Below are 21,247 nucleotides of genomic sequence, written 5' to 3'. Positions count from 1 at the left end.
TTTTAAGCACTCAGAAAGGGAGTAATCTGGCCCTAGGACTTGTATTTTTCTGATTTAAGTCCCTAAATTTTCTTTGAAAACATTAAGGTTCTAAAGAGACACTTGTTTTGTTTCCTCCTATCATAAAGATTACATTACATTATCAGAAGGCCACTTCCATTTGCTCAGATAAATTTTACCTTTCTCACTTTCTCTTAATTCTTGTGTTGCATTTCAGAGTTCCTTCTTAGCTCTGGTCTTCTCTTCAGAAATAGTTGAAAATCTTCAATTCCATTAAAGGTCTGTTTTTTCCCCTTTAGTAAAATGATACTTATCTTTTGCAGGGTAAGTTATTTTTGATTGCAAGCATATGTCTTTTGCTTTTGAAATAATACTTTCTAAGATCTCCTTTCATTTAAATTAGGAGCTTCCAGGTCTTTTGGGGATCCTAGATTTCATCTTTGGTACTTGAATTGCTTCTTTCTGGATGCTCACAGTATCTTTTCTTTGATGTGGGAGTTCTGGAACTTGGCTGACATTCCTAGGACTTTTCATTTTGAAGTTCTTTCAGAAAGTGATAGGATTCTATCTTTTCCTTGATTTCTTGTGCTAATAGATCTCATTAGTTCTTATTTATGATTTCCTGAAATATATATTTTAAAAATCATGGTTTTTCATGGCATGTGATGATTTTTAAATTCTCTCTCCTTGAACTGTTTTCTAGGTTTTTTGGTTTTAGTAGCAGATAGGTTTTTCTTCTTTTTACTTTTTTCAGTCATTACATTTCTTTTGTTTTTTTAATATTTCTTGATATCTTATGGAATTATTTTTTTCAATCTGGACTTTTCTGGTTTTCAGGGAGTCCATTACTGGGTGAGGTTTGCTGCTTTCCATTCTAAACTATTTATTCTCCTTCTAATTCTTTTCTCCAGAGCTTTTTTCTTTTTTTTTTTAATCTCTTAATTCATTAATAGATTAAAAACAAAAGTAGGTATCTATATAGTCCTTGTGGAAAATTAGTTTTTTTTCTTTGAGTGTCTGCTAACAGTTGTTACAGAATTACTTTCTTCTTTTGGGAGATCTCTAAATTAGCATTAATTTTTTGGTTCTGATCAGTGTCTTCTTTGATCAGTGTCTACCCATCAATTTGGCTTTTGTTCCTGAATTTAGTCTTTATGTTAGAAACAGGTTCCATGGCTGCTACACTTTTGGGTGGTGTGATTGTCCTTTGTCTAGCACTTAGCACAGTGCCTGGCATATAGTAGGCACTTAATAAGTATTTATCGAATTGAATAGCTCTGAGTTCATCACCAAGTGGCTTGCCTAATGGCAATGAGTTTCTCCATATTTAGCTAGTTGTATATTGCCGGGGTCTCATTTTCAGACTCTGCTCTGATAGAATCTTCAAAGCTAGTGCTTAAGAACCTGGGGCTCCTTTGTGCCACAGGAGAGCATCATAATAAGACTTGGTGGGGCTCATATGATCTCCTTCAAGAAGTAAATAAAAGTTGATGGAGTTGGCTCTATCATAAGATAATAAGAAACACAATTACTATACTTGTGTCATTTCAGCTGTGTTTATACTACCCCATTTGGTGTTTTCTTGTCAAAGAGACTGGAGTACTTTGCCTTTTTCTTCTCCAGCTCATTTTATAGATGAGGAAACTGAGGCAAACAGGATTGAGTGACTTGCCCAGGGTCACACAGCTAGTAAGTGTCTGAGGCTGGACTTGAGCTCAGGTGTTCCTGACTCCAGGCCTGACAGTCTTTCCACTGTACCACATAGCTACCCCTTACTACACGTAGTTATCTCTTATTGTTTGTGATAAGTATTTTCAAAAAGGTCACTATAAGAATACCTGAAGCTTTTGTATCAACTCCCGTTTCAAAGGATGAGAATATGGAGAAAATCTACCAAAAGCTCAATAAAACCCTTTAAATTAAGTCAACATATAATTTAATATTTGGGAACGTCCATATTAAGTTGAGATTAGGGGAAAATGTAGAAAAATTTGTTGGAAAACATGAGTCAATAAGAAACAAGAGGCAAAATACTTGCATTTTATACAGAAACTTCACTCCTGTGAATCATCAATATTTTCTTTGAGAAGAGAGTTGGAATTGGATATGGAAAACACCTAGCATCACAAAACATGAAATTAATTACATTTTAGCACACTAGAATACTAAAAACTAATGTGGAAATCATTCCCTTATCAGCAAGCTGAATTTAAAGTCAATACCAAATTAGAATATCGAATAAAAATGAGAAGATACAGTACTCATCTTGGTCTGGTTGGAGCTTCTTTATTTAACAAAACTGTTCATCCCTTAAAATGAGAAATGTATAAAAGAATAGATGACCCAGACTATCACCATTTCCCATAGAAATTAACCACTGTAAATCAGTCACTACACTGAGATCGAAAGAACCTTAGAAACTGCTTCGTCTTAGCAAACCCTTAATTTTCTTGCCAAGTGGAGAGAGGGCAGCCAGAGTAAGCACTGATTTATAAATGAATATAATTTCTTTTATAGAACCCCAGTTCCACCTGTCGGTGACTAGATAATCTCTTGTTGGGAATATTTGAGGGTGATTACACCTTTGAGTATGGATTGAAATCAATCTCTATGGCCTTTTTGTGCTTTGAAGTTCTTTGATTATTTTAATCTTTTGTAATTTAGCAGCTGTCCCTTAATTTGCTTTGTGCCTTTTGATTTTTACCAAATTTTCCTAAAGTATAAGTATAAGCTTCCTGGAGTCAGGAATTATTTCATTTTTATCATTGTATCCTCAACTTCTAGCACTGTGCTTGGTACTTAGTAATAACTTAATAAATGCTTGTTGATTGATTGATAGAATTTTAGATATTCATAGACAACAGGATGCTCCTGTTGTGGGTGAGACTGGAACATAGGAAGACTACCAGTGAGGTGGCCAATTAGTTAAAGAAGTCAGAAACCAGGAAATACATCAGTGGAAGAGATGTTATAAAGATAATGGTTCTGAACCATGTAAGAAGCTGGAATATTATACACTGGGCACCATAGTCAAGAAAACCTTAAAACTGAGGTTCATCTATTTCTGAGAGAGCATCTTATACATTCCTATCACAGCAGGAGCCAGTTCCTTGGGCATGGACAACTAAAGGCCAGTAGGTAGGAGTAGTTAATCTGTATTACTAATGTGGTAAGTTAGCTAACTTGGGTGGACTATAGAATTTGACAGAACAGTAAATCTTAAAATAAATATATCAGGACACAAATAAGACACACTTCCAGATATTTACAACCAATAATTATTGGCCAGCATTCGTCTCATGTTATTATTCCTCTTTCTATTATTGCCCTCACTTACCTTATGTGCTCCCCACTCTCCCTTCTACTCTCATTCTCCCCCCCTCCTTTACCCCCTCTCTTTTTGTCCTCTTTCTTTCCCTCTCTACTTCTTCCCTTCACCCCTTCCTCTCTCTCCTCCTCTCTTCTTCTCTCTCTCTTTGTCTGTCTCTGTCTCTCTCTTTTGCAATACTGTGATATCTCTAGTGCAACAATTTTATATCTAAAGCACCATCTTTGGGAGTTATTTTCTCCTTAAAATAGAAAGTACTTTGTTCTTACCATAGCAGACAAAGGTTAAAAGATAAAAACAGTAAGAACAGTTGATGAGATGAAGATATAAGGAATAAACATTTATTCCTTTTCCTTAAACCTCCTCTCTTTTCTTTATTATGTTTCTATCAAGTACTTTTTCCCTCAACTGATCTCATAATACTTTATAATATATTTGACTATATTCTAGTTTACATTATACTGTATGAATCTGTGTCCAAATTTTCTCCTTTTACTAGATTATAAAAGCTCCTTGCAAGTAGGATCTGTGTTTTTAAACATAAATCTATCTCTCCCAACACTTAATACTGTGCATTGCATAGAGCAGGAACTCAATAAATAAGTGAAGGTGTCATGCTATTTGTTGTAAGAAAATGTGGTTCCTGCCTTTATAGTTTAGAATCGGGGTTGAGGTGGGATGTACATATATCTAAATCATGAGCAAATTATTTGCTTTTTTGGGCCTAAATAATTTTTTTCCATCTGGGTCAAACAGACTTAAGTCTTAAATCTGAAACTTTAATGGAAATATTAAACATATTGACCACCTTTCAATCAGTTGCACATCACTAAATTCATTCTGGTTGCCTCTCTTTGAGTACCTTTACCCTGATTTCTTTAGGACCTCCTGAGTCACATAAATAGTGAGGTCTTCATAAAAAAAATATAGGAGCAACCCTTGTTTTTATTTAGAGTTTTGTGTTCTAAGGTGTATTTTTCAGGAACAGCAAGAATTATTTAGGAGGGGGGAAAATGTTAGACTTAGTTGCCATTAATATTATTACTCATTGTCTAACTTGGAGTAAGTTCCTGTTCCTTAGTGAACAGGATTAACAGTCTTAAGAAAGACTAACCAGGGTGATAGTGGACAAGGCTCATGTGATTATGTATACTTTTTCTTCTCATTGTGTAGTGAAAATGTTGGGATAAAAAATGAGTAAATGATGAAAAAAATTCATGTTACACGTTCCTGCTTTTGTTTGACAAGCATAAGTGTAGTGAGAAGAGTATTGAACTTGGAGTTCAAATTTACTGGGGTTTACATCCCTCCTATGAAATTTCTCAGTTGTGTCACCACAGGAAGTGATTAAGCCTCAATTTCTTAATTTGCATAATGGGAATAAAACCTGTAGTACTTATTTTCTGGGTTGGTGTGGTGGTAGGGAGATCTGAATAAGAGAAGGCTATTAGTAGGACTTGAAGGATATTAATATTAGACTGAAACCAAATAGCTGAACACAAAGTTGGGAGTATTTCAAAGTTAGACATTCTAATCAGGATTTGTATATGTAAGATTAGAGTTAGAATAAGCTATTGGGAAAATAGTTAAGGCAAACAAATTGGGTATTATTTAACAACTTCCAGGTATCATTTTTAAACTGAGTGTTTTGTTCAAAAACTCCACTGCCATCTCCTAACTTCACGATGTGGAGCCATTGCTGGGTTCTAAAAAGTTATACCAGCAAAGCCCAGGCTCTAGCAGATCTTTGTAAGCTGGTAAGGCTAGTAGATGACCTTTGTGTCTGTCATTCAAGGGCCTAGAAAAGTTCTTAGTCTTCCTCTAGAAGCCAGGCTGGTGATGTTTTTCAGAAATAGCAACTCATTAATCCGGTCATTCAAGGACCTATGATTTGTGTTGTAGAGGAATTGCTCACATTGATGAAATAAATCACTGATCCTTAGCATATTGAAGTATTAGAAGCTTAGCTTGAAAAAGCATGGAGATAGATAGTTATTGACCTCATTTGAGTACATTTAGACAGAGAGCTACCTCTGATCACAGAGAAGGCACACCTTACTGCTCAGATTGGCTGTGGCAGCACAATTGAATTGTATCAGCTGTCTTTGAAGGAGTGAATATATCTCAGTGGGAGATGAATCTGCAAAACAACTCAAACTCAGTTAAACAAACAAATGTTTATTACACATTATATGTAGGGTACTGTGCTAGGTGGTGGGGATACAAAAACAAAACAGTCCCTGCCTTTAAGCAGCTTACATTTTTCTGGAATCTTGAATGTATAGAAAAAAAAGTAATGTAAACAAATTTTAAGAAACAGAGCATAGTAGCAACTGGGGAGATCAGAAAAATGTCTAGCATAGAAGGTGGTATTTAAACCTCAGCTGTGCTTTGAAGAAGCTAAGGCTTATAAGAAGCAGAAGTAAGGAGAAAACACATTCTAGACATGAAGGGACTGCCTGAGCAAAGGCATGGAGATGGGAGATGGAATGTTCTATGTAGGGAACAGCTGATAGACTAGAAGTAACAACTAGGAAGTACTTGTACCACAATGACCAAGTGTATTACTGGATTAGATACTACTCATCTTAACTCTTTTTTTTTTTTACCCAGAAATTTTCAACTTCATTTTTTATGAGAAAACTTCCAGTTTTGTAATAAGTCAAATTGGAAGAAAAAAAACTGTATTGCTTACTTTGCATTCAAATTCAAAGTATATCTGTTTTAGAAAAGAGGTTGTACCTGTATTGAATGAATCAGATTGAGTGCTACCTTGTTGATGTTTAAAACATAGATATCAAATATGTTTAATACTTTTTAAGTGAGGGAACTTGGTTTTTTTCCTCCTGAATACTAATGCCCTTAGCTTATTTTTCAGAGACTAGAGTTTCACACTTCTAATAAATTTCAACATTAGTACTCTGTAATAAAATCTTTATAGTAGAAGAATTGTTCTTTAGTAATTAAGGGGCTAAAATTTACAACTAAAAGCCAACCCTTTGCTTATTTAGATTGCATACAAAAATAAAGATGTTTACAGAGAATGAAAATGTACAGATCATTCATTTAACTGATTCAGTCTCACCCTATAGCTTAATGATCACAAGTTAACATTGGATAATATAACCATGGCCTATTCTGAGCAAGATATCCAAAGTTAGGAAGCTTCCAAAGAGGTGAAATCATCTGAGGAAGATTTTTTTTATATGTAATAAAGAACATGAATAAAACATTTTATTGTAGGCTTTTGTTTTGCTTGACTATGCATGTTTATTATAATAGTTTCAGTTTTCTTCCTTTTTCTTTTTAGTAATCTGATTGGGGTTGGTGGGACGGGAGACAGGGGAAGGAGTAGGGATCCCAGTTTTTTAAAATGAGAAGAGAACAGAAGGAAGGCCAGGAGGAATCCCTGAGAAGCAGAACAGCTTTTAAAGTTACATGTTGCATTTATCAGGACTGTAATTAAAAGTAAAAGCAAACTTTGCATAATAGAGATTCAGTTTGAGGTATAAACTCCTGTTTATGATGGAAATGGTTATTTTAGCATTTGACATTTGTTTAGAGTTTTTTAATAAAGACTGAATATATGTATATATTTAAAATATGCAGAACACAAAAAGTGTAGAAGGAGGCATAAGATTTATTTCTGCCTTTTAGTGTATGTGTATTTTTTTTTTGGAGGGGGGGAAGGCAGGGCCAATTGTGGTTAAGTGACTTGCCCAAGGTCTCACAGCTAGTAAGTGTGTCAGGTGTCTGAGGCTGGATTTGAACTCAGGTCCTCCGGACTTCAGGGCCGGGGCTCTACTCACTGCGCCACGTAGCTGCCCCTAGTGTATGTGTATTTTTTAAAAAAAATTATATAAGTTCACAGTTTCTTTCTCAGCCTTTTGTCTTTATATTTAAATGTTTGTATTTGATTAAATTTACAATAAAAATTAATAGAAAGATGAATTAGAAGCGGTACAGACAATTCTATGCTGAAAAGCATTTTACTGAAGATACTGAAGTTCAGCCTTCCATACTACTTTAAATTATAACTTTTTTGTGAGGTTGGGGAGAACGTGAATCAAATTGCCTTGGTTGAGAAAATCCTTAATTCTCCAGTATACTCCTTTAAACAAATAACAGTTTTTAGGAACTTGGAGAAGATAGCTGTAGCTCTGGGGCTAGATGTCACTTGAGGAAGAGAGTTGAACTTACTTCTTCAAAGGGTATCTTTTAATTAAAAGCTGTTTAAAGCTCCCTTCCTTGCCCCATTCTCCTCTTGTAGCAAAACAAAACCAAAACCAAACAGAAGGTGCAGAACTTTTACCTTGACAACCCAGCTGGTAAAAAGCAACTTTTAGCTATTTAAATACCTAGGACAGCTCCTAAAGCCTTTATGTAATTCACTTGGAGGTTGTAACTGTCTCTTTTATCTCCCCCTTAGAATATTATAGAATTCATCTAAAATGTATTAACCACAGTGCAACTATTTTCTTTTATTTACAGAAATACTCATTGCTGCCTTACTTGATTTTAGTATTAAAGCAGTTCCTCTTGCAGAGGGACCTGAATGAAGTTTTTACAGGTGGAATTAGCTCTTATAGCCTAATTTTAATGGCCATTAGCTTTCTACAGGTAAGTAATTTCTTCTTGATCAGTTTTTAAAGATGAACTAATTTATGTTTTATATTCTAGTTATCCTTTATTTTGTTTTGCAAGAAGGTAAAATGTTTCTGTCCTTTTTCCCTCAGTATCTCCTTATTCTTATTCTGTTTTAAACACATGGCTTATATATAAAGTGGCTTTGTAGAAATAAACCTGAAACTGTGTATAACAATTTAAGTTTTGGCCTATAGTGAGTAATATGTTATTCTGTTTCTACTAGAAGCACCTGGTGGAACTTTCTTTAGCCTGGTGCTAAAAGTAGTTGGGGAGATCATCCTCACTTCAGTTCTTGGCCCATCCCCACTTGCAGCTTTAGTGAGGTGGAGCCAGGTGATATATATAGGGTATAAACTGCCCCCAAATGAGGAAAAAGAGTTTTCCCCTTCTCCCTCATAATAAGAGGGATTTTGCTATGCTAGGCACTATAATTATTTTCTAAATGGTGTTCTACTGTTGGGTTCAGTAAGCATTTGTCACCTTTTGTGCTAGGTACTGGGGCTATTCATAAAGATAAAAATAAAACAGTTCCTTCTCTCAAAGTGCTTATATTCTACTACTGTTGATTTTGAAAATCTTCACTTAAGACAGAATATAGTTATATTTGCTAGATTAATTCCAAATATGGTATAGCTGTTCTTTTCTGGCAGAGAACTTAAATATCTTTTCATTAAAGGAACTTTGCTTCATCAATAACATTAAATTTTGTCCTTGAGAAAATAGACTAACTTAAATGCTTCTCCCCTTCCCCCTTCTGTTTCCATTAAGCACTTTTCTAGGACAGTTAGGTAAGATAAAAATTTTATTAATATGTTTAGGCAAGATACTAATACTTATCAAGTAGTTCATTCTATAATAATTTCTTAAATAGATCTCTTGAGTTGTAGAGTCTTGCCAGTGTTCAAGGCAGTAAATTGTGTACTGGAAAAGACGTTTAAGAACTAAGGTTTGAATCCCATTTCTACTAATTAGGTAAGCTTGGACAAATCTCTGAGCCACTCTGGTTCTTATTTTCTTCACCTGCAAAAATGGGGGAGATAAAAAATCTGGAATGTGTCTTTGAGCTCTAAGTGTTGTGATCTGAGACTCTCAAAATTATAAGATCACATCCAGATCTAGAGCTGGAGGGGGCTTAGCAACCATATAATCTTATCTTACAAATGAGGCAACTCTGAGGTTCAGGGAGGTTAGTCACAGGAGAGGATGCATTTGAATTCAGGTCTCCTGACTCCAGATTTTTGCTCCTTAGAATTAAATACAATCTTAGTTTTTATAACGGACATGATGAAAATTCCTTGTTACTAAAATTTGTCTTTTAGTATTCTGATAATGTGGTAGACAGTCCTTGTTAGATGAACCTACTATACTCCAAGCGCTATCCTGAGAGCCGAGAATAACAAAGTTTTCTTACTGCCCATTGAGAACATAGGGAGTCTCTTAAAATATCCTTAAGTCCATGTATATGTGTATGGATATACACACATGCACAATACATATATACGTATATACACATACATATATATCTATACATATACATGTATTCAACTATAATAAAACTACTATTTAATATTGTAACCAACACAATGGTTTACAGAGGTTTAATAATCTCGTGAATAATATTACTTAAAATTAGAAGGAATCATAGAGTTCATCTAATCTAACTCATTTTACAGATGGGGAAACTGATGCTGTCAGAGAATGAATGGATATGTAATTTTTTTCTTCTTTGAAACATAGTAGATTTAATCTTTGGCTTCTTTGGGTCATATTAAAATGATCCTCTTTAGTTAGTTTTTCTCTTATATTCATTCTGGTGGACAACATTTTCACTGTGATGGTTTCAACAGCACAGAGGTGATATTTAACTCCCAAATGCATTTCTCCAACCTTAACTTCTGTGCTGCTTTCCAATTCCATATTTACATCTACTTAATGAGTACCTCCATTTGGATATTCTGTTGTCCCCTTGAACTCATCAAAACATTGAGACAGCCTGGTATGATGGATAAAATATATGGTCAGAAGACCTGGGTTCAAATTTCAGCTCTGCTTCTTATTATCATAATGTTAAAGTCCCTTTCCCTCTCTCTGGACCTCGATTTTCTTATCATAAAATGAGAGGGTTGGACTAGATGATCTCTTAATATCCATTTTATCTCTAAATTGTATTATTCTGTATTCAAAACAAAATTAAATTTTTTTTCCAACCCCTACTTGTAAACTCTTGTGTGATAACTGCTTTTAGTCTTCTGAGATGGACAACTGACTTATATTTGAATCTGCTCTCTATCCTATGTCTAGGCTGTCACCTAATAATTTTCTTTTAAATTGTAACTCATCTTTCTTGACAGTAACCTTCATATCACATCTGGATTGCCACAACAGCTTTGTAGATGGTCTACAATTTTTCTGTACAATTTAATCTTAAAATTAGGAGATGAAAATCTTATTTTACATTCTGTTATGTTACCTAATCAAAGATTGTGTGTTTCACATTTTCCTTTGAAAGAGGTTGGACTAGAACTGTTGTACTTTTTCCCACACCAAATATTTGTAAACAATATAGTATGGAATATTCATTTCTATTTGAAATTATTTCTAAAGAAAATTTTGTGGACTACAGAGTTCTGATTAATTTCGCGGTATTCTTGTTCTTAGGCTACTTACGTAGCTCAATTACCTAAAACAAAAAAAAAGAACAAGGTGTCTCTAGGATTTGGTAAAGCTGATATACTTTATTATTATGTTCTACATACTAGGACAGAGATTGTCATTTATCATCTTTATATTCAGAGAACCTATTACAATGCCCAATTGGAAAACAATTAATTTATGGTTATTTAATTTAATATTATTGCTTTAGGTATGGTAGGCATTGGTATCTCCTATTATTGTGTTGGAGACTGTGTAAGAAGGAGAAAGTGAGTTTTTACAAAGCAGCATACAGGACCCCTTTTCTCTTTCTTCCCCATCTCTTCTTGGTTGCCAGTTGCTTAGGTTTCGTGTAAGCTGAAATTTTCTCTTTAAAGTAAAATGTAAGGTTGCTGAGCATAGTGACCTGAATCACATACTAGTTTGTTTGAATAGTGGAAATATATTTATTAATTATTACACATTAGTCTTTTGATTTCTCTGTTTTACATAAAATGTGGCCTATTCATTCTGGTGCTGCCCCCTTTTGGATTTACTTCAGAATAGTCAAGAATATTAGACTTGGACTGTCTAGAATCCAAGCTAATTTGCAGGATCATAAATTTATAGCTGGAAGAGTCCTTGGTGGTCATCTAGACCAACAGACTCATTTAATAGATGAGGAAACTGAAGCCTAGAGAGGTTAAGTGCCTTGCCCAATATAACACATGTAGTAAGTAATAGAACTTAGATTTTAACCAAGGTTTAGAGTAGTAAGCTGTTCCCTAGCAAGGCCTAGGAATAGAGTAATTTTGTTTAAGCCAATATTGTGAATAACTTTGAGTTATCATATAGACCACAAATAGATGACCAATTTTGAAATAATTGAAATATGCCATTAAAATGTATTTTACATCATAAATGTGCTAAATATAATCTTTGATTCAGAAAGCAGTTCAAATTCTTTCAGGGTCTTAAGATCATAATAAACACTAGTTAGTGATTATGAGACAAGTGCTGCCTGATAAGAGATTTGAGTCTTAATTGGATACCTAGACGACAAAGAGTTAATGGTACATGATGTATTTGGAAGATTCACTCAGATCTGTGCCAAGGGGAAATGTGTTTCTTTTGCAGTTGCATCCCAGAATTGATGCCAGAAGAGCTGATGAAAACCTTGGAATGCTTCTAGTAGAATTTTTTGAACTGTATGGAAGAAATTTTAATTACTTGAAGACTGGTATTAGAATAAAAAATGGAGGTGCCTATATCGCCAAAGAAGAAATCATGAAAGCCATGACCAATGGATATAGACCATCCATGTTGTGCATTGAAGATCCTCTACTGCCTGGTAAGACTAAATTAAAATCATTAGATGTTCTCATTTTCACTAAGTCGGAGCAAGAAATCATTCTATGGAAAGGAACATTATTCTTCCATTTTAAAATTTAGGCATCATTTTATTTAATTATGAAATACAATGAATACTGAAACTTGTGAAGGTTTCTAGTTGTTAAAGATTTCCAGTTAGTGGTAATCTTAACCAGGAAAATATAATATAAAACATGTTCCCTCTACTGTCCTTTTCTCTGAGTTTTGAAGATTACATATTAGTTATGGCAAACCACTAAAATTATTTTATCTAGTTAAGTGACTCATTTAAATGAAATCTCCCCTAGTTTATAGGATCAAAGCTTAGATCAAAGTGCCTAAGACCCTAAGAAGATGCTAAGTTCTGTCAAGTATATGCCTTGCAGTGTATAATTAGTTTTAAGTTTAGGTTCTAGCTCTCAGGGACATTAAATTATCTTAGCTGTCATAGTTTGTCTTTTTGGTCTTAATGATTAAGTACAAAATATTTGATTAGGAGATGCCAGTTTTTACTTCGCTTTGTTTTTCTTATAAATATGTAAAAATTTTATGACCAATTCTCAATCACCCATTTTCAAGATAGGAAAAAAGGAGTCACAAAAGAATCTAAAAATCATTTGTATTTTAACTTAGATTATAGTTAGAAATAAATACATTCAATTATATAATCATTCAGCCACTTTTTTCCCCACTCATGCCCTGTTGTATGTATCATGCCCTGTTATTAGGAACTGAGATTTGGCTGGAAAGTCATGACCCAGGTAATTGCTATGGGTAGTTGTGAACTGATTGAAGAGAATGTCTTGTGTAAAAGTAAATACAAAAAAATCATCTGGGTAGTTACTCTTTAAATGTTTTGTAGATTTTTATAATTGTCATCTTTTTATAGGAAATGATGTTGGCAGAAGTTCATATGGTGCCATGCAAGTGAAGCAAGTTTTTGACTATGCCTACATTGTTCTTAGCCATGCAGTGTCACCACTAGCAAGATCATACCCAAACAGAGATTCTGAGAGGTAATATTGGTCTCTTATGTTTTTGGAATTTTCTGGAATTATATATTCAGTTACCTACCATGATAGAGTAGCTATATGCCTTGTTCACATCTGGAAAGCACTAGCAAAAGCAGAAATTCTCTGATTTTACAAATTGATGATACAGAAAATGCAAAATCTAAATTGTGGATGTTAGCAGAACTAGCATTTACTTTAGGGTCCTCTTTTCCTCAAGTGATCCTGCTTTGCGCTTTTCAAATCCTAATCTAAACCTGAACAGTTGCTAGCTAATTATTTCTTAGATTTTGTTATCTCTACAGGAAGTCACCAGTTTACCAAAATTCAACTTATGTAGCAATTGAACATATGAAGGGAGGAGGTTCCCTAAGTAACTATAATCGCCCTCATGTCTCTTGTGAGTCAGCACCTTTTTTGTTCCTTGAGAAGAATTGCTACATGAGAAGTAATTGACTCAAAGCAATGGCTCTCAGACTTTTTGGTTTCAGGACCCCTTTGCACTTTTAAAAATTGAGGATCTCAAAGAGCTTTTGTTTATGTGAGTTAATATCTATTGATATTTGCCATAATAGAAATTAAAAAGTCTTAGTATTATTATGAAATTAGTTTTGACCTTGAGTATCCCCACAAAGGGTCTCAGTGACCCTCAGGGGTCCCTTGATCATTCTTTGAGAACTTCTGACTTAGGAAATTGTCTTAGTGAAGTTTAGAGAGTAACGCTTATTACCGAGGAATCTATACCTTAACCTTAACCTTAACGGTCTCTTCTCCCTGCAAAGGAGCTCCTTTCCCTCAGGCTATTTAAAGAGGAAGAAGAGGGGAGGAGAATGAGATCATGTTGGAATCTAGAATGCATTTTGCCATGAAATATATTATTATTTAGGTATAGTTGAAATCATAATTAGCATTTTAGATTACAGTTTGGGTTGAACCAGTCTTTGTGGGATGGTCTTAAAACTTAACTGCTGTTTATATTTCTGTGATGCTATTCCAAACAACCAACTCTATAAATACAGTTTTAGAACACAACCCATTCATAAGCTTGGGACAGCCTATGTGGACTAATATCCCATATTGTACTTCACACATTCTATTCTGCTTAATATGTAAAATAATTTTGGATTGCTCTCGCTTAATAGTTTTATCTGTTGACAGTGATTCTCCTACCAAGGTTATTAGAAAAAGATAGGCAAAATTATGGCACTTTATTGAATATATAACATTTGACAATGTATGAAACGCCCTGTCAAGAGAAACAGTTTTATCCACATGAAATTTGAATTTTGGTGTATATAGCATTAATGTCCACATTAAATAGATTTTTGGGTGCTACACTATTTAGGATTTCGAGTTAATTAAAGAATTTTTCTTTGCAGGGGAAATTAAGAGCAGCTAGCTCTAGGCCTGAAGAGGAGAGGGCTAGTATGCAAATAAGGATCTTGTTGAGCACAACTTCCATAACATGATCTCTTAAGAGGACTTAAGCTTATAGCAGCATCCAGTATCCAAAATGTAAACAGGATTTTTACTTAATAATCAAGGAAATTTTATAAAATGTTAGCTTCTTTGCAATTGCCTTTGATATAGCAAACTGTCATACTGACAAATATTATTTAGATTAGCTGGTTAGTGGGAAGGATACAAGGTAGTTTTCAGAAACTTTTACAGTGATCTTCAAACTTTTTTTTTTTAAAGTACACTAGGTAGAATCATCAAAGTAACACAGGAAGTAATTGACTATAGAGGATGGATCAAAGAAAAATGGGGAAACAAAATAAATCTATCACCTGATCTTGGTAAGAAAGATAATTATGTTTATGATGACTTTTATGTTTTTCCAAAATAACTAACATTACAACTGAGAAACTATTGTATTTATTTTTACTTACACAACATAGACTATTTAAGAAACTTTTTTTCCCCTCTAATTTTTTTTCCTTGACAGATAATAGAATAAAGATAAAAGAGCAGATAACTCCATGTAATGGGGATCAGCCTCAAAGCAGAGACACAGAATCACCCTTTAGCCAGCGTTTGACTTTACCTTTGTCTAGCACCCAACCTCTTTCCTCTGGTTCATCTGCTTCTTCTGTATCTTCACTTTCTGGAAGTGATATCGTAAGTATCGATTGTTTTGTGGTTTGTGGCCAGTGTAAAGCACCCATTAATAGTGTGATAATACCTTCTTCTAAAGATACTTCTTTAACACACTGCACCAGTGTAATTAGTGGTAAATGTTAAAATTTCCCTTAAAGTTGGTATTTTTATATAAGAATTTTAGTGCCAAAATTCTATGTGAATGTTTTCATTAAAAATTGTCATCAAGACTTAAACCTGATTCATTGCTACATAGCACTTTCTTTATTAATGTAGTTATTATCCTTGTGGTTAATAGCATCTACTCTAAAGGAAAATGAAACAAAAAATTGAATTTATTAAATATTGAATTTAAAGATATTTTTACACTAGGGTAAGAGACATAAAATAAAGACTTGCATGATGTTATTAGTTATTTGTTTCCTCTACAGTATTTTTTATTCTATTGAATTCATGTTTTGAAATTGCTTCATAGAAAGTACAAGTAACTTTCTGACTTGCATTTCAAATTGAGAAAAATACCAGGCTCATTAGCTTTCATTAGTTTAAGACCTAGTGATTTTGTTTGTCATTACTTATTTTTTGGAAAATAAGCTAATATTCCTTTTATGAAGCTGCTTTTCCTTTCTAATTTTTCTCTACAAAAAAGGATTCTGATACACCACCTTGCACAACTCCTAATGTTTACCAATTTAGTCTGCAAGCACCATCTCAGCTTATGGCCAGTTTACCTACAGCATTGCCAATGCCAAGTGGTAAACCTCAGTCAGCTCCTACTAGAACGTTAATAATGACAACCAATAACCAGGTACAATTATTTTTATATTTCTCTAAAATGTTAATTTCTCATTTCCTGAATACAGAATTCCAGTTGGTTGGAGATATTTCATTGGCAGAAATGGTCCCCCAAAACAGTGGGGTTTTTTGTGTGTTTGGTTAGTTTTTTTTTTTTAACTATGATTTTGAATGAGGAGTACAATGCTATCTTAAAGTAGGGAAATTAAAAGGATAGTGGGGATAGGGAGAGGAAGTTGTTGAGAACAAAATATAAACCTCACATAATCAGGGATACTTCTGAATATGAAAAAGGATTGGAGGATTTTAAGATAGCCTTGGGAAGAAAAGGAATAGTTTTTAAAGAGACCTTTGTGGCATACCTATACACATTTTCATACCTACCCACACCTATGTAGAAATAAACATATCTTACTTTCACCCAACATTTTTTCCTCCACTATCTCCTCCTTCATGCCTGTTTCTCATGAAGAGATGACCTTTTCCCTTTCCAAGGCAAATCCCTCTACGTGAGTCCTTGATCTTATTCCATCTGTCTTCTTCAGCAGATTCCTTCCTCTGTCATCCTCTCTCTTTCTAATCTTTGATCTTTTTGTATCTATTGGCTCCTTTCATGATGCCTCTAAATATGCCCATGTCCCCCTATCCTTAAAATACTGTCATTTGGGCTTACCATCTCACAAGGTATCCTATATATACTCTCATCTTCTTGACTAAACTCCTTGAGGAGGCCATCTACAATTGGTTCCTCATTTCTTCTCCTCTCACCTGATTCTAATCCACCTGTAATCTGGTTTTCAGGCTCCTTATTCAACTGAAGCTAGTCTATTCAAAGTCACCAGTGATCTCTCTGTCTCTTTTTTGTTTCTTTTTGGAGTCAATTAGGGTTAAATGACTTGCCTAGGCTCACGCAGCTTATCTTCTGTATGCTCTGTGTGTATCTTGTTAGTAGGTAGTTGTCGCATATTGTCTCCTCCATTAGAATGTGAGCTCTTCAAGGGCAGGGGCTTTAGTAAGGGGATAGTAAGTGTCTGAGGCCATAGTTGAACTTAGGGCCTCCTGACTCAAGGCCGGTGCTCTATCCTCTGTGCCACTGTGTCAGTGATCTCTTAAGAATAAATGTAATGGCCCCTTATCAACCTTCAAATATCTTGCCTTTTCCCAACCTTTGACACTCTTGATCACCCTCTTCTCCTGGATGCTTTCATCTCTCTAGGTTTTTTTAAGACACTGCTCTAACCCTAAATCTTTTTTTGCATATTTTCTCTTCTTTAGGTTTTGGTGACACTGCTCTTTTCTTACTCTCTTCCTACCTGACCTCTGTTTCTCATTCTTCTTTTTTCGTTCTTCATTAAAATCATGCCCACTAAGTCTAGGTGTCCTCCAAGGCTCTTTCTGGACCCTCTTCTCTTCTTTCTTCTTACTTTGTGGTCTCATCAGCTTCCATGGGTTCAGTTTTCATCTTTGTGTGAGTGATTCCCAGATACATGTATTTAGCATTAACCTCTCTTGAGCTCCAGTTTTGCATCAGCAACTGCATTTTGGTATCTCAAGCTGAATGCCCTGTATGTACTTCAAACTTAACCTGTCCAGAACAAGACTCATTATCTTTCCCCACAAACCCTTCCCTATTCTGGACTTCCCCATTATTATCAAGGATACCACTACCCTCTTAGTCACCCAAGCTCTTATAACTGGGGTGTTGTCCTTGACTCTCTTCTCACACTCCACAAATCAAATAATTACCATGTCTGGTCTTAGCACTTCTCATTTCACATTGTCTTATGTACATGTCCTCTTCTCTCTACTAACGCAACTACCACCATAATGCAGCTCTTTGTTATCTCACATCTGGACTATTGCAGTAGCCTCTGGTTTCTCCCCATACTAGTCCGTCCTCCATTCAACTGTCAAAGTTATATAACATCTTAAAGCTCACTAGGTCTAATCGTGTCACTCCACCCCCCAATTCAATAAATTTGAGTGGTTCTTTATTACCTTGGGAATCAAACTAAACTACTCTGGCATTTAAAATGATTCACAACTTTGCTCCTTTCTACCCTTTACTCCCCACCACACACTTTACAAGCCAGCAGCATCTGCCATCTTGATGTTTCTCGCACACAATAGTCTGGCTCCCAGGTCTGTGCCTTTTTAATGTCTGTCTCTCTTGCCTGGAACGCTCCTCTCTCCCACCTCTGCCTACTGGCTTCTCTGGTTTCCTTTAAGAGTCAGCTCATGTGTTATATTCTCCAGGAAGCCTTTTCTTCTGAGATTATCTTCTGTATGCTCTGTATATATCTTGTTAGTAGGTAGTTGTCGCATATTGTCTCCTCCATTAGAATGTGAGCTCTTCAAGGGCAGGGGCTTTATTTTTGTTGTTATTTGTATTTCCAGTGCTTAGCCCAGTTTGTGGTACACAGTAAGTGCTCCATAAATGTTTACCAATTGACTAGATTCTTTCTTTTCTCTTTTTATGACTCTTTTTAGATGTGTTCCATTTCTCTTTCTCTGTCCCCACCTCCCATCTTGTAGTAGCTTGTAGTGATAGTTTTTGAGGGGTTTATGTGGTTATTAAGAGGGTCTAGGGGAGTGGTGAATAATCCTCAACTACCAGTTACTAATTTAACTGTAAAACCTGAAAATAGTTGTGTACTGAAATCACAGAAGCAGTCTACCTATCTCCCTTGTATTAAATGGCTTAATTTCAGTCAATTATATGTTGAAACTAGAAACTGACACTTTTCAACTTTCAGAAACATTAAACATTTAATACACATGCCACAAGAAAACTTTTCCCTTTTTGAATGATTGATAGAATGCCCTGGAAACAAATCCTGCCTCTGATGTTTATTATCATATGACTTTGGGCAAGTCACCTAATCTCCCTGGCCCTGATAGTTTCCTCGTCTGTAAAATTAAGGGGTTGGATTGAATGACTTATGAAGTACTTTCCAGCTTTATGATTCCATAATCTTTCTTTAATATTATCTTAATTTCCCATAGAGTGGGATTGTTTTATAAGTAAGATTGCCTCATAGTGAGATCCTTTTGATAGTTTAGTAAATCCCTTTATTTGGGGATGGAGGGAAAGGGGGAAGGAAAGGAAGCCATGTTACATCTGTCTTAAATTTCACGTAGTGAGCAATGTTTTAGTATACATAGTACTTTGCACTCCATATTTAAAATGTTCGGTTTAAAGCATTTTTTTTTAAAACGTAAAGCTATACTTTCTTCCATTTCATTTACTGTGAATTATTTTTTAGGATTTAGCTGGCATATATGGCTTATTCTACTTCAAGTAATTGGGAAAAGAATTTTCTCCCTTTTGGAGATATGATTAGTAGTCCAAAGGAAAGATTTGAAAATACTTTAATTTGTATTTGTTTACAAATTGTACTTTGAAAGAATATACATGTGGGGGAAAGTATTCCCTAAGTAGGCAAGCTGAAAGAATTTCAAAAATTTTGTAGTGATTTGAGCATAAAATAGGATAGCTGCTTCCCAATGCGTTTTGAATATTATTTATTCCAATGTGGAGAATTGTGGCCATATTTGGTTCTATATTTTACATGATGAGTATTATTTTTTAAAAAAGAAAATGCTGATGTGGGAGATGTGTAAAATATTTTGAGTAATTTCAGACAATTGCAGTTTATTATTTTAACTCAATATGTGATGCTAATGAGGAACTAAGTTAAAGTATCTCTCTAGCTGAAAATGTTTTTTCTTCCTACATTTTTCTAAAACATTCTCTGGCTTCTGTGCTCCACCACACTTTAACTTATACGTATTTTTATGTATTTTATATCCCCTATTAGTAGATTGTAATCTCCTTGAGGGTAAAGACTGTCATTTTTTCTTTTTCTGTTCTTAGTGCCACGTGTTTAGGCAGTTAATGTTTCAATGAAATTAAACTGATTTGCGTATTACATTATAATTTAGGTTCTGATAATTAGTGAAAACCTCCTTAAAAACCAACCTTTGAAAAGCCCCCTTTTCTAAGCCTCAGTTGGTATAGTGGAAAGAGTGCTCTTTTTGAAGGCCTAGGAACAGGTCTGCCACTTATTACCTAAATGACCTTAGTCAAGTCATCCAATCTCTCTGGGTCTCAGTTTCCTTATCTACAAAATTAAGGGGCTGGACTAAATGACCACCACAGTCCCTTCCAACTCCAGATTTATGATCTCACAATCCTGTTTTCTCTGGGGGCAATTTTTTAAAAATTTTATTTTCTACCCATATATAGAGACAACTCCTTGTAAGCACAGACAGTGTACAGAGTGTATCAGGTGATGAAATAACTTCTTGAACAGAATTATAGAATGACAGGATTTCAGATATTGTCTCTGACTCCATCATTCCATTGATGAAAACACTGAGGCTCAGGGGGATGACGGGATGTGCCCAGGGGCATAGAAGAAGTGGCACAACCAGATGTGGAGCCAGGGTTCTCTGGTACTCTGTGCATGGCTCCCCTGCAGCCTTACCCAAGTTGAAACCACTTCTTAGTCTTTTAATTAGATTTTGGTGCAAAGCTTTCAGTATAGGAGCTTAGGTTTTAAACATATCTCAGAGATATCAAGGTCCTTATGAATTACACTAGGAACTTTTCTCTCCTTTCCTCCCCCCCAAAATTGATAGTCTTTTTTTTTTTTTTTAAATCAGTCGCTTTTCAGTATTACCCTATAACACACACTCTCCTTTACTTTCCCTTGTAGAAAAGAAAAATATAACCGACAGTAACCATGTGTGATATTGTACACAATATTTCACACTTGAGTTTTCCACCTCTGTGCTGAGAGGAAGAATGTAGATTTCATTTTTTGTTCTCCCAGAACCAACATCATTCATTTAATTACTCTGAGTTCATCTTCTTTTTAGTGTTTTTTAAATTGTTGTAATCATTGTATATATTGTTCTCAGTTCTGCTCTCTGTAATCCCCTATTTCTCTCAATTCCTCGTTTTTATTTTTAAGACACTTATGTATTATTTCATATTATTATCCTATATTCTAATATTCTATATTATTTTCATATATCACAATTTGTTCACCCATTTTCCAGTTGATAGGCACCCACTTTATTTCTTTTCTTTTCTTTTTTTTTGCTGCCAGAGTACTGCTATTCATATTTTGGTATGTATGGGACCTTTCTGTCATTGACCTTGTGGTCAGGAGCTTCTCACAACTCCATGAAGGGACACCCCAGTTAGTAAATATATACAGGGAAGAGTGTACATGTGGAGCGTCCTTGCTTTGCTTCATCTTAGAGCAGGGCTGCTTCAGTTTTGTGTAGTCGTCCAACCACACTGGCATTTGAGGACTTAATTAAGAGTTTGTTTTTACTCTTTATTGGGGGGTTA

At 34.9% G+C, this 21,247-nt stretch overlaps 1 protein-coding gene across 3 annotated transcripts in view; it reads left to right on the top strand.

Moving 5' to 3' along the window:
• Positions 1-21,247, top strand: part of TENT4A (terminal nucleotidyltransferase 4A) — a 97,791-nt gene that overhangs the window by 66,561 nt on the left and 9,983 nt on the right. For all 3 annotated transcript variants that reach the window (XR_005010863.1, XM_036766639.1, XM_036766627.1), the window contains exons 6-11: positions 7,820-7,948; positions 11,744-11,957; positions 12,867-12,993; positions 14,686-14,786; positions 14,936-15,108; positions 15,737-15,895. Coding sequence is in view for 2 of the 3 variants with exons in the window: in XM_036766639.1 (XP_036622534.1) it covers positions 7,820-7,948; positions 11,744-11,957; positions 12,867-12,993; positions 14,686-14,786; positions 14,936-15,108; positions 15,737-15,895 (903 nt within the window). In the remaining variant the exon portion in view is untranslated. The remainder of the gene's footprint in view (positions 1-7,819; positions 7,949-11,743; positions 11,958-12,866; positions 12,994-14,685; positions 14,787-14,935; positions 15,109-15,736; positions 15,896-21,247) is intronic.

Source organism: Trichosurus vulpecula, chromosome 1 (assembly GCF_011100635.1).
Source record: "Trichosurus vulpecula isolate mTriVul1 chromosome 1, mTriVul1.pri, whole genome shotgun sequence".
In the NCBI taxonomy this organism is placed as follows: Eukaryota; Metazoa; Chordata; class Mammalia; order Diprotodontia; family Phalangeridae; genus Trichosurus; species Trichosurus vulpecula.
The sequence above is the reverse complement of the archived record's forward strand: the minus strand, read 5'-3'. Positions and strand labels throughout refer to the sequence as shown.